Raw genomic sequence first — 14,413 nt, 5'->3', positions numbered from 1 at the left:
ACGATTAAAACGTTGACTAGTGCAAATATTTCTGTGTCGGGGCATCCTTATCTGTGCATGTGACAGATATTTAAAAAGAAAAGTTGAGTGATAAATCATGGAACCTTTGTCTCTCAGTGGAGAGCCTCTACTTTGCTCTGAAGAACATCGATCGTGCAGATATTGTAACCTCTTTGGAGGGTCAGGCTCCGCAACCAGCACCTGGTTCTTCAGAGGAGGGCGCCTGTCGGCTTGGTGACCGCGACTCCACTCTGTTGTCCCCCAGCGTCATTAATGGTAAGATACAGGAACACATTAAACATCCTACACACAGGACATATAAGAAGGGTCAGTTCAACTTTTTTTTTTTAACAAATTACCTCTTTCCAGTTAATTAGCAAATATATGCTGTGCCTTAATTTTGTATTTTGTATTGCTAAATAGATTGACTTCTCTAGCTACATGTGTTGTAATTACAGAAAACAAAGGGTTCAATACTTTTTATGTTTATTGCAAGACTGATGTTCTCATGATGGTTTGTAACCGTCAGAAATGGAAAGTTTTCAGGAATTTCCTGTTCAAGAAGATTTTAGAGGCAACAATAATGAGAGGCTCAATTTACTGTGCAAGTGCAGTATCTGGTGTACTTGGTCATTTCCAAATAGATACATCCACAAAATATCAGGAAATGCAGATGTAAATGGAAAAAACACGGTGGAACCCCACAAAAAGTTGTGGAAAGCATAGAACGGAAATTATTTCCTAAAAAAAATCTTCACTGCCAAAAATCAGAGACTAAATTATTCAGCCCAAGAAGGTGAGGCTTTTATTCTCATTTACTTTCCACCTCTGAAAACCCCTCCTTGCCTTCTCTGAGTCTGGGTAACAGCCACTTTACCTTGTCTCTGTTGCCCCACAAGAGATCACGGACACAAGGCCATCGCGCCTAGTGCACAAGCCACGCGTTATTAGACCCCCGTTTTTCAGAAGGGGTAAGTTGAAGGGAACTTGGGTTGCATGGTGGTTTGCTGCTCATGACCTGTACTGCACATGATTATGATGATGATGATGAAACCAATGATAATGATTCTCAAATACCAATTTTGAGGTCTGAGGAATGGTGTCATTCTTCCACCATGAAGCAAGCTTTTTGCAGCATGCAGTAACACCGCCTCTCCTCACTGGGGCACACATCATTTTATTTTAATTTTTTTAATTTATTTTTTACTTTTTCTTTTTACGTTACACTTTTTCACACCTCATACTTGAGCCCTAAACATGATGGCATTTATTCTTCTGACTCAATATGAGAAACGAGGATAAATCACTTTTTCTGACAGGGGTTTAAGTCGTTTGCAAAACAGCCAACAGTTAACGTATGGGTAACGTTCGAGATTTTATAGATTACATGTGGGTGTATGTGTGGCTCTGCGCGTGTGTGTACACATACATGCACGTGTGTGTGCATACACGCCCTTATGTGTCCGGTCTGGGATGGATACACTAGTCAAAAGTGGCGCTGGTGCACAGATGACAGTGTGCTCTGGGCCTCCATACCTTGTTTCTGTCCCTGCCTCTTTCTTTCTTTTTCTTCTGTCTGAGAACAAGATAAAATTTCACCTGTCACGTTGTGCTTGATCGACAGCAGACATTGGTCCCCAGCGACAATGTCTTCTTGCAGTCTTGAAATTTTGTCTTTTCCTCGGGATCCTGTCCTACTTTCTGTCTTTTTTTTTCTCTGAACCTGTAACATGTCATATCTGCTGCCCAGCCGCCCCGCTCCTCCTCGTCCTCCTCCCTTCTCTTGCTCTTCTTCCTCCTCACAGCTCTTCCTGTCCGACCTCTGACCTCATATGACCTCATGTTGACCTCTGGGCCTCCTCTTCTCTTGTCATCTTATTTTCCCGCGCTCCTCCCTCGTTCAGTCGAGTGGGGACCCTCTCCTCCTCTTTAAAACAGCTCTGTGTGTGTACTACAGTTTGTGCATGTGCATGCTGCATGCTTTGCTGTTCCAATATCTGTGTGTGTCTGTGCATGTGTGCACATGTGTGTGTGTGTGTTTCAGACTTATTTATTCAAAGTAAGTCAAGTAAAAATGACGTCATATAGCCGAGCTTGAAATTTATTCATACTTTTTCTAGTTTTCTTCCAAGATTATAGAGAGTAAGTTCAATATTTTAGTTACACAAAAATATTTTAAAATTCATTTTAACCCCAACACAAGATGGCCATTTGTACAGGTGTGCGTGGGTGTGTGTGTTTGTGCGTTTGAGCGCAGAGTTTCTTGAACAGAATAATGTTTGCTGTTTGTGACATCTTTTATGTGCATGGCATGCTTTCAATGTATGACGTTTTCTTCACAGTGTAAAATATTTTCTCTGTTCATGGATGTATTTCAGTCTTTAACGCTATATTAACAAACAAATGTTTTCTTTTTCTTTTTCCTGTAAAATAAATGGTGTGTGTTTTTTAATGCTACGCTATAACACATGGTCAGCTGCATAGCACATAATGCTCAACATACAATGTTGCTGTGGTGGTCTTCATTCATGGGCAAAATAATCACATGTTTGGTAAGTTACAATTTGAGTGGTTTAACACTTAACCATTGTGTAGTTGGTTTGGCAGTTACTATTTGTAAAATTAAAAGAGCTAAATCCAGTAACCAATGAAAAAAAAATGCCATGAATTATCTATAACTAAATTTTCTATGCAGTATTTTTTTGCCCAAGTCTGATGATGGCCTTGCTGCTAACATTGTGTGAACGTTATTTGCCAGCAGGGATTTTACTGTGAGGTGTGTGTTGATTCTGGTGTGTATGGTTTTTTTGTACATCCGAGCCTCACCTGTGAGCTAAAACTGTGTGTCTTCCTTGTGTGTTTTTAAATGAATGCAGTGTTGTGCGTTTATACATGTATGTGTGCGTGTGAGTGTGTGTTTGCTGTGGTAAAGTGTGCTGTGTAGTGCTCTTCTCTTCTGTTTCTTGTACCATGAGATTCTCTGTGGAGTTTATTTGTGCTTCACTACATTTTGTGCCTTTGACACCTGTGCGAGCGTGTCTGTGTTTCAGCAGCAGGAGTGAAGGGAAGGGCTAACCCACATTCATCTAACTCATTCTAACTCTCATTCTAATTTTGATTCATTCCCTCCTTGCTCACCTCATTCTGATGCCACCTCTGATCATCCTGGCCCTGTACCATCCCAGAAACACACACATGTGTACCCACACAATGGACCATTGTTGCATAAACTCTGAGAGACAATTACTTTACACAGTAAAGGTGTATTTTACCCATTACAGTGTTGTGGATCACATCAGAAAAGGTTTCGATTTTTAGCTCCATAGATGTGCGTACTGTGATAATTAGTATTAGTGTGTCATTGAAATATACAGAAGTAGTTTTAGTGATAGTACAACAAGGTAGAATTGCTATGTTGCTTTGCTCAGTGGTTTTTTGCCCATAGCCTCATTACTACATTAAATTATGGTTAAATGAACAAAAGTAGCGGTGCATGAAGGTCTAAGAAACTTTCTGTGGTAACTTTCAGCTACGTCTCACTTTAAACTGTGTTTTGTTTCCACAGATGAACGTCAGAGCATTTTCCATTTAGTACCAAGAGATATCAGGATGCCTTCTTGGTGGGCATAAATTCATGACTGATTCTGTTAAAAGTGTATTTAAAAAGATATTACACATTAAATGCTAATAGGGTTTACACACTTTTTTGTATTTAGTTCATGTGTACTGTCCCTGATGCCAGGATATAGTGAGGATCAGGACAGGAATGAACATGTTTCATTGCACGAAGACATTTGAACTAAAAGTATTATTTTGAGTTTAACCTCACACTATACTCATTCTGTAGGTTGTCTATTCGGCCCGCAACCTCACATTACAGCACAGCCTCTACTTTGTGCTTTACAGTGGTTTATCATTGTGATCTGTCAGTGTGCCGTTCTTTGTTTCATATGGGTGAAATACAACTTTACTGTTAAGTCTCTATTCATCTGAACTCACTGACACACTAGTTTATTAAAAATATTTTGTTAACGGAATTAACTAATCCAGATTTGTGTCAAAATGTAAGTGTTACCATGTTCAAGTATCACCAAAGATCAACATATGGGTTATAAGCTTCGAATTAATTTGAGTTAAATGAAATGTGAAAATATGAAAAATTTTACATTCAGAATGTTTTACTTTTATGCAAGTTTATGTTTAGATATTATTAGTAGTAGTAGTATAAAGTAAATGTAAAAATAGTTTTAAAAAATAAACGATGAAAAAAGACATTAAAATGCCACTTCCTCAAAATATATTTTTAAATGTATATTTAATAATTTTTAATTATTTATCATAGAAAATAAAACAAGCTTTGAAACGAAAATCTCAGATAATCTCAAATCTCAATGAGATTACGTAAAGATTCTAACAAAATTTGAATTTTCTTTTTAAAATATGTATGATATAAATTAGAACCAACTACAGTGTGTGATTGTGAATTTGACTGTGTGCTTTTGTGCGTCTTTTTTGTGTTTCTCTAATCTTGCCACACAGAATTTACTGTCAAGTAGTCCAACAAGCTGCATAACAAGTGTCATTCTGGAACTAATAATAGAAATGTGTAAACCAATCTAATCGGATCTAATATAATCAACGACTTAGTCAACGACTTGTGATTTAGCAGGATAAGATTAAACAACACATTATGCAGTGATTCTGGGTTTTTTTTAAGTTACCCTTAAATTAAAAATTGTGTGTGTCTTTGTGTGTGTGTGTGTGCGTGTGTGTGTGTGTGTGTGTGTGTGTGTGTGTGTGTGTGTGTGCGCGTGCGTGCATGTGACTTGTTTTATTTGTTTATTTTTCTGAGTGGGCGCTGGGCAGGGGATCTTTTGCGTACAGACACATGAATGCATGACTCTGATGTGCAGCTGCACTCGGGGAGAATGCGGCAGTAACTTGCATTTTCTTCTCCAGAATCTGCAAGATGCTGCTGACTCCCCCGCAGAGACTTGTGACAAGGGTTGGAACGATAAGCGTAGTTTTATTACAAGTTTGACAATTGTATCACAGCTGCTACTTTAGCACCGAAAACGAAATTTGTGCAATCCTCTATGTGGAAAATCCAGGCTTTACCTCAATTAAACCTACATTAAAAAAAATATATATATAATAAAAAATGTTGATGTAAAGCAAAAAAGGATGAAATTTTGAAATACTAATGAGTGCATCAGACAAATATTACTCAAACGGAATGAGAGTAAAGCGTTAAATTATTAAAAAAGAATATCGTGCCAACCCCACAATCAATTAAAGAACCCTACACTCATCTTTCTTTTCTCTTATCGAGGAACAGTTTCTGTTCTGTAGATTCACTTTCCGAAAGTGGGAGCAAGCTAGAGCCCAGCATCATTCACCTCACAAACAATGGATGACTCACCAAATTCTTTTATCTCTCACCTCACAAATTGCTGTGTCCCAATGACAGTTACCTGAATAGCTCTGCAAACTTGAAAAGAAAAAACTGTTTATTCGATTAGCCAAAGTAACAGTTTTTGAGTAATATCATTGTGTTCTGCCTTTTAGATCGAAAGCGTGAAAGCAACATGTTGGCTGGGATTAACTGAGAGTCAAGTCTTTGAGTCAGAATTACTGGCTTAGCATCAAGGCATCTTAATCCTAAATTAGAATTCTAAATTGTGATTGATAAGTAATTGATTAAGAGAAACTCTTTTGTCTTGGTATATTGGGACAGAGCTGAGCCCCACTGTTTCGCTGGTAGGTTGGAGAAACAGTTGTCCCACCACCTCCCCACCCTCTCAGTGGCTGTGCCTGCTTGGTGTTAGTCTATCTCTTGTCTCGCTCCTGTTTTCCCTCCAGGTTATGGGCTGGTGCAGGAGGAGCTTCTGTCCCCGGCCTCCATGCAGTACAGCTTGCCATCTCCACTGGGCGTGGAGCCCTACTGGCAAGAGGTCTCCAGCCTCGAGTGCGCCCCTATTGCCACCACAGAGGAAGATACATTAATGGAGATGTCGGACGTTCAGGTGTGGCCAGCAGGGGTCAGCCCCTCTCTGGTTACAGTGGAGGACTCGTCACTAGAGGGCAGCAGTCGGGCTGACGACTCAGAGGGCGCCACACTCTCCTTACCCTGCAGCTTGGGTCGCCCAAGCAGTGGAGCCAGCGGGGCCAGCGGCTCCATCATGGAGCTGGAGGAAGAGGAGGAGGAGGAGGAGGAAGGGGAGGTTGAGGAGGAGGAGGCACCACAGGAGCCAGCAAGTGCACTGGCGGAAAGGGACAGGGTGAGAGCCAGTGGTGCCGTTCCCAAGGTCAATCTAAATGGCCAGCTGGGAGGTCAGAGGTCGGACGTGAGGAGAGTGGAGAGTGTGGCTGTAGGAGGAGGAACAAAAGGAGGAGGAGGCGGAATGGTAGGGCTGGGCTCAGTGGAAGGGATTTCTGTTGTTTCAGGCCAACAGGTGTACTCCCAGAGGTGTGAGATAACGGGGCTGGGTCGAGCTACAGAGCACAACGGAGACAACCGGTAAGTCAACTGTGTGTGATCGCCATCACTCTATATATGTTTCTTTTCCACTGCCTGTACTCAGAATTAACATATCTGCTTTCTTTGATTCCCTTCCCTCTGGTCTATTCGCATTCTGCTTTTCAGGATGGTGGGAGGAGGAGCATTTCAACCCTACATGCCAGACAAGGACTCCCTACAAGGCTGGGTGGGCTCGGTGTCATCAACGCGTGACGGCAGCGTGCCAGGCTTGCACGTGGCCCAGGAGGCTCTGCTGACTCCGGTGTGTGACACTGGTTACTCTCATGTGCTGCGTGGGCGCCTCCTGCAGGGCACGCAGCCCTTTGACAAGGGGCTGGGCTTCTCTCATCAGGAGGCAGGCCAGCGAGCTTGGGAACAGGAGCAGAGGCGGGGACAGGTCAGGTTGCAACGCCGACCACCTGCCGCTCCCTGCGTCTGGAGGGGGAACATCTTTTCCATGTTTTCTTTTTTTAATGATCAACCGGGAAGATCGTCATTCAGTTTGATTTTTCAAAAAAAAAATCATCAACAGTTTAATCTCACTGAACGATCATCAGAACAGATGATTGACCACAATCAGTCACAGAACCAGAGCAGAATGATGTGTTGCACAGCTCAACACATCCAATGAAAAGCTGCCCATTGATATGATTTAACATTTGTGATTGAGAACACCTTGTTAAGAATTAGAAATGGATTTTATAAATATATATAAATTGTGGCCTTTTTTTTTCTTAACAGAGAGAGGAGAAGGAGGAGTATGTTGCTGAGGCACAGTTTGTTGAAGAACGTGGAAATGCACTTGCTAGAAAGGTGAGTCACTTTGTGGGTATTTTTTTTTTCATTTGCAGTGAATCATGGTCATGCCAACATTATAATTGTTGTGTATTTGTTATGAGTTTTGTGTAATTTTATTTATTCACTTATTTTGAGTTCAGCTTTCATGGTGGATTTGCTCATTTCAGTCTAGTTTTGATTGTTCAGTTGCTTTTTTTGAGTTTACCTATTTTTCATGGTGACATTTGGGTGCTTGTCATGGGCAAAATGTAAGTAATTCCAAGAGGCAAAACCTTGACTCACAGCAGTAAAATGTCTTTGTGCATATTGCGTTGACATATTTGACCAAACTGACAAATACTAAAACATTTGCCAAAGGTCTTTGGCAGCACAAAGGGAAGGATTGTGACTCTGCAACCAGTGCAGATGTGCTTGCCTGCAAAGCTCCAAAATTCAACAGCACATAGCCTGCCGGACTTTCTGAAAAATTGCACAGGGAAGTTGCAATGGAGTTCACTATGAACAGGAAGAATTGGGGAAGTATAGTGAAAGATCAGAAAAGCAGCAAATGAAGTTGGACATAAAGGGATGGAGGTGGTCATCAACTATACTAGGTAGGCTGTTGCTCAGTCAGTATTCACAGGCTGAAGGTGTCCCAAGAAAATATCCCCGCACCATTACACCATCGACTCAAACCTGAACCACTGATGTATGGCAGGATGGAGCCATGCTTTCACGTTATTTGCATAAAATGTGGTCCCTGCCATTTTTATCTTGTGGTAGAAAGACTTATGAGACCAGACAACATTTTTCCAATGTTCTTTCATCCAGTTTTGGTGAGCCTGCAAAGACTGTAGCGTCAGGAGTTAGCTGCTGTAAGTTTGAAGGACTCTGGCCATTCAGGCCATAGGAATGGGACAATCATCGCTCTATTCTATTTTTTTTTTTTTTAATTGAATTTATTTATTTTCTGTATATTTTCAGTTCTAGTTTATTTTGTAAAAATTCTCACTTGTTTTAGTTTACATTTGAACTTTAGTTGAAACCTTCTTCACACCTACTTTCAGTTTTAGTTAACACTGATAACCTTTTGTCACACCCAAGCACTGCAAACCCGGTGCTTTTTACTGTGAGTTATTCACAAAGCCTGGCCAACAGGGTGGGAAATTAACAGCAGCCACAAGGCAAATGTTGACAGCAGATATGAACTTAAACCAATTATGATTCAGAGATCATCGTAAAAAAAGATTTTTAAAAATGACATCAGAAAAACGGGCATTTGTATGGCATGAAATCTTTTGTGACTGATTGGCTGATTAACTGTGAAATTATGGTAAATTTGTGAGCCACAGCGGCCAGGTGGGCAGACAAGTTAGTTTCCTGCTCTGGTTTCACATGGAGGCTTCAGCCGTTAACTGGTCCAAGTGTTGTTTCCTTCCTTCCTTCCTTCCTTCCTCCCTGCCTCCTTGCTCCAGGTGGCGGTGGATGTGAGAAAGGGCGCTCAGTCAGTGCAGCGCAGCAGTCTGCGGAGAGTTAAACACTGAAATACACTTTCTGCCCATCCCTTCAGGTATGGGACACAAGCACTAGTGCATCCCAGTGCTTGGATAGATGCCTTCTACGGCACCCTGTTGGAGCCTGTTAGAGCCTAATCATCTCTCATACGTCGTTTTGTCTCATTCGTTAAACTTTGGCAGTGATTTTATAGAAGCTAAGACTAATTTAGCCCATGTGATGCATATCTACTGGTGTACTCCTTGTCTCTGTTTTGTAGGACCGGAAAGCCACTGCCAAACCATCCTCCACGAAAACACGACCGGACCGCAGAGGAAAATGAGCATGGAGGAAGTGCAGACTCTTAAAAAAAACAAAAAAACAAACAGAATCATCCTCAACCTGTGACCATGGAGCACCACAAAACAAAATAGAAGAGGAGAAAAAAAAACAGGAATTAAACTTGTAGTTTTATAATATTTGTAAAAAAAAATATCAACTAGACTAAGGCATGACGATACCGTTTCTTTTTCTTTTTTATACAAAAAAACATAAATGTTAGTTAAACAACTAAGAAAAAAAAAGCAACAAAGTGCTTCCTGTGAACTGTAATCGCATGATGACTGCTGGTGCATGCCCTTTTGAACTGTCATTATCTACAAACTGAAGGGGTACAAGGTACGGGGGCGGACCCACATAAGGGTTACAGGCTTTTTTTAAGGGCCTTCTTTCCCCCAACTGGAGTGGTTTGTTTCAGCAAGTTGAGTCCAATAACACTACAGCCAAAAAAAAGAAGTCCCTCAATGGATGGTTCTCTATACAGCTAAGCCTCTGCTGAGCCTCCCAACGCTTCTTTCACTGGACCCTTTGCCCTGTTATTCTAAATGTGATATATGCACTCTATGCTACGTGGACATGTGTCAGTGTGTGTATGTGTGTGTGCGTGTATTTTTCTCTACCGCATGTGTTTCTTGCTTCCGGCTTGGCGCTGAGCCCTTCCCCATGATTGGCTTGTTGTCCCTGTAATGTCACGGCGTGCTCAGCGCTGGAATGAGAAAGCTGCCGTGCTGCCCTGCTCGTGACTTCTTGTCCGCGTGCGTTTTTTTACATTTTTAATTTTTTTTCCTTTGTGGATGAAGATCGCTCCTCATTGTTTCTTTGGGACTCGTCCACTTTGGGTTTCAGCTTTGTTTGACTGCGGATGAGAAATGAACCTCTAGCTCCCCTCGTGTTTTCAGGGGGAATGTTTTCAGACAGCGGGAATGTTTTCTTTGGAAAAAGTGTGGGTGCTCGATTGCATTGTACAGCAGCTCTGAGGGCACAAAGCTTGACTTTCTATTCCCTCAAGCTTTTCTGTGCTCTTCCATTGCTTTTTTTGTTTTCTTTTTTTTCCCCAGTAGCGTACTTTACCTTCACCCATAATCTATCAGTAGCCTCAGTCTATATGCAGTCAAATCACAGTCCTCTCCCATCAGCATCTAAAGGTCCTCCAAACCCTCTGTGCTCCCTCTTTTATCTGCTTGCAGTGGCTGTAGCGCATCACTGTTGAATTTTTGAGTCAATATTTCAAATTGTGGTGAAGAAAACATGAAGGATCTCATTCGTGTGACGATGCCGTGATTTGAGGATTTCTAAGCGAGAGTGAAATGGCAGCGAGGACAGACAGGTAGCACTGTGATCGTCTTATTAACACTGACCCCAGACTCGTGAACTGTCAAGACCCACATTCATATATAGCACAGGCAAAAGCACAGAAACATATATGAACACATTTCCAGAAACACACAAACATAGATCACACGGTTAAATAATTATTGCCTGGTCAGTGTTGTTGTTTTTTTTTTTCTTGTTTTCTTTGGAGTTTGCCACAGCAATAATACACAGAAACAAAAAAAACATGAAGATGGAACGGCAACTGTAAAAGACTGGTTTCCTCAGAGAAGACACAAACTGTATCTGGATGAACAGCATTTGGCATTGAAGCTCGCCCTTAAAGTGAGTGAGTCAGGATGTACTGATGCAAGATGAGATGACTCAGCTGTAGCAGTGTGAGACCTTGGAGGCCGGAGAGTTTTTGTGTTTCAGCACTTAACGTAGCAAAATATAAACCAGGATATCTTCATTTAATATCTGTTAAGAAGCTTGCTGCTGCCATGAGGTGGAATCCACCGAACTCTGTTTTCCTTCTTTTTTTTTCCTGGATAATTCAACTTGTGTTTCTGTAAATCATCAGCTCATCACCTCTGAAACACTTTATGCAGAAACTGGTTGGCAGCAGCATGAAGGAGTTACATCATAGTAGCACACATTTCCTTAAAATCACCTATATCTCCCATAAGTACTGTAAATGCTACTGTAGCCTGAATGAGTGAGACCGGATGAATGAACACATTGGTTATACATCACGCAAATGCACTTACTTTCCACGCCCAGTCCATGCACGAGAACCTCATGGGATAATAGCACGTTTTCCACTGTTACTTCACTCAGGTTTTCAGTTCTGCTCTATCAGAAAGAACAAAAGATGTTTGTTTCTAAGTTCTGAGTCATCCTCTCAAAGACAAATGTGGGACACAAGTGAGCAATTTAGAGTTTTCTGTTGGGGCTGTTTGAGGTGGGATGGTGATGTGTGGGCTTTTTTTGGTTTGGTTTGGTTTTTTACTTTTTCTTGGTGGAGCAGGGTGGTTTGGTGCAAGTGTGTGTGTGTGTAGTTTAGTTGTGTGATTCACATTAGACCAAAAAACACTGAGTGTGCGGTCAGTGCCAGCATGTCTCCTTAACCTCGCTGGTGCGCTGCTCCTGCTGTGACACCACTGTTGGTTATTTTTGTCTTTACTCATTTTTTGTTTGTTGGTTGGTTGTTTTTTTTGTCACAGATTGAAAAAAAGCCAAATAAATTTTGTTGAAGCACAGGCAAAAGATTTTCCTTTCACCAGATAAATATAAAACAATTATCTTCTCATATGTATACCTTCAATTGTCAATGCACGTTATTGTGTAATCTTACCTAATCGGCCATTATGCTGAAGATAAAGTCAACAAATGACAAACAAGACGCCCACTCGACTTCACAGCTCCCACAATCACTCTGTTAATCTTTAAGACTTTTACTGTATCAGCACAAGAATGGGGGTTGGATCCAGATGTTTTCTTTCTGTGTTGAGGTTTTAATCCTTAAGATTAATACTCTATAAAATGTATTTTGATGCTGTTAAAGGTCAGAGGTTTTTCAATTTGCATCCCTTAGTAGAGCAGTTTTATTATCAGCAGCAAGAAACTGGTTCATGAAAAAACTGTGTGACTGTAGTGGATGTAAAATGATGGATTCATGCAACAGTCCTAAAGTTTAGTGCTAATCCCATGATTTTGTTGGAGCTGTGATTGAACTGTTGCTTTTCTTTTGTATGTGAAGAAACTTTGGAAAAACGCTTAACTGATATACTATATTTTTGAAGTGACTGCAAATCTGGTCACTGACATTTTATAAAAATTTGGCCATAGCTCCCATAATCTCACAGTATGTCTCACCCACTGATTTGTAGAGACTCACTTTGAAGCCTCAATTTCAGCATTTTGGTTGTTAATTTGTGTTTCCTTGGAACCAGATGGCACAAGCAAGGTTTGGATCTGGCAGGAAAAACCAAGCGACACTGCACACTTTATCGTTTATTTGAATAAAAATGAGGCTATAATTTACAAAGTGGATATCCTATTTTATAAAATAATACTTTAAGCTAGCCATATAGATCATTAAATCAACAGATTTTCTTTTAACTGAGGCATTAAAGAAAATGAGAAGTGGGGTCATTTGTCCAAACACTTTGATACAATTTGACTTCCAACGCCCCCTGCTGGCCATTATAAAGAATGCAGGTTTAAGTTACTGGCTCGCATGCAGAAACTATTTCCATCTTGTTACATAGATTCAAACTTGTAATCAGAACTAAATAATTTCATGTTTCTTTGGTGAACGTAATTAAATCATGTAGCATCTGCATGAAATTCAGCAACTTAATTTGTTCTTGTTGAGATGACATGATACAATCTAGTAAGAGTGATTAGTTGCCTGGACTCACTAAATTCTCAAGATCACATTAGATGTCAAACTGTAGGAAAAAAAAACCCTGGAGTTTTTAGAGGCAGACAACTACACCCACACCACGTGTATGCTATCGCTATTTATTGTGGTTTAACATGTCAAGGACAAAAACGTACAGAATATTGAATAATCCTGGATTGACAGGTTGGTGGTGTGATGGTTAGTGCTGTTGCCTCACAGCAAGAAGGGCCTGGGTTCAAATCCACAATCTGTCTGGTTTGCAGTGTGTAATTAGAGTTAGGTTAATTGGTGATTCTAAATTACCCATGAATGTAAGTGCAAATGATTGTTTGTCTCTATGAAATCATCAACCCCCATATTGTTTCATTAAGCAAGAGTAGCAGTAATTGCCTTGACTAACAAAGTAGTTGTTCAAACAACAAGATTTCATTGTGTTTTCCTAAAGTTTTTAACTTGTGTAGCATGAATTAAAACAAATTTCACTCTACATATTTAAATAAATCACTTCAAGTCAATGTAAGTATACTACGTTGAAATGCCACCAAATGCCAAATATCACGTGGAAATAGGTGCCATGATTAAAATGTGTTCATCCAACAACAGATTTTTTTGAGTGTAGTCAGTACTCTTAAAACATGCTTACTTCCCCCAGAGGCAGAGGCATCAACCAGGACTAAAATCTTAAGGATCATAACTTTGACTTTAAGGAGCTGTCTTCCTGCTTAGCTTCCTGCTTAGTCACATTTGAAATCCTGAAAAAAAAAAGTCTCCACAAAGCAAAATGATGTATGAAGTAGTTTAATTATGTTTCCATACATAGATAATTTGGATTTGCGGTCTGAATTAAACTTGTCTGTGATCCTGTGCACTCCCCCAGTGTTTGTATGTACAGTATGCGAGTGTGTGTGTGTGTGTGTGTGTGTGTGTGTGTGTGTGATGATGATAATGATCATGATGTTTGGTTCCCATCCTGGTTGGATCAGCGGGAAGAAGAGAGACCGCAGTTTCCCAGGCATGTGATCTGAGAGGACGTGTAACCTACAGCAATGTATTTTAAAGAGTATTGTAAAATTTTAACTGTTGCAAAGAATAAAGATCACCTATACTCCTTTAGAATGGATACATGACAATGTAAACGCAATATCATATTACTCTATCCTAAGGAATGCAACTGCGCACATGCACAAAAAAAAGATGTTTTTATGAAAATATATGTATAAATATATGACAAAATATATTTAATTAGAATGCTATGCACCCTCATAGAGTTATTATGGATGTTCTTTAAGCATTATCTAGACTAGGCCGACGTCCACGTCATGGGGAATGTAGAGGCTTTGTAGCTATGACCACTTGTTTTCTTTTCTTTTGTATTGTCCCGGAGAGAGGATAAACCAACGTGAATATGTATACAAGCCTTTCAATCAGAGTCATTCTGACATGAAGATATGTATAGATCATCTTACCCTGTACACCAGCTCAAACCATTTACAAGAATTAATAAACAAAGATGTGACATAAATGTGGTGTGTTGTTTTCGCAGCAAGTGTATTTAAGTGCCG

General features: G+C 40.3%; 1 protein-coding gene across 10 annotated transcripts in view; it reads left to right on the top strand.

Moving 5' to 3' along the window:
• Positions 1-14,373, top strand: part of ank1b (ankyrin 1, erythrocytic b) — a 79,757-nt gene extending 65,384 nt beyond the window's left edge. For 3 of the 10 annotated variants that reach the window (XM_084934911.1, XM_084934909.1, XM_084934906.1), the window contains 7 exons: positions 118-276; positions 900-971; positions 5,863-6,520; positions 6,647-6,917; positions 7,262-7,333; positions 8,773-8,867; positions 9,072-14,373. In XM_084934911.1, coding sequence (XP_084791037.1) covers positions 118-276; positions 900-971; positions 5,863-6,520; positions 6,647-6,917; positions 7,262-7,333; positions 8,773-8,841 — 1,301 coding nt within the window. In that variant the 3' untranslated portion in view covers positions 8,842-8,867; positions 9,072-14,373. The remainder of the gene's footprint in view (positions 1-117; positions 277-899; positions 972-5,862; positions 6,521-6,646; positions 6,918-7,261; positions 7,334-8,772; positions 8,868-9,071) is intronic. The other 7 variants (XM_084934915.1, XM_084934912.1, XM_084934916.1 and 4 more) reach the window with 7 other exon arrangements.
• The last annotated feature ends 40 nt before the right edge of the window (positions 14,374-14,413 follow it).

Source organism: Perissodus microlepis, chromosome 7 (genome assembly GCF_051167445.1).
Source record: "Perissodus microlepis isolate ML-2025 ecotype Zambia chromosome 7, ASM5116744v1, whole genome shotgun sequence".
NCBI classification, from domain to species: Eukaryota; Metazoa; Chordata; class Actinopteri; order Cichliformes; family Cichlidae; genus Perissodus; species Perissodus microlepis.
This window is presented reverse-complemented; position numbering and strand designations above follow the sequence as displayed.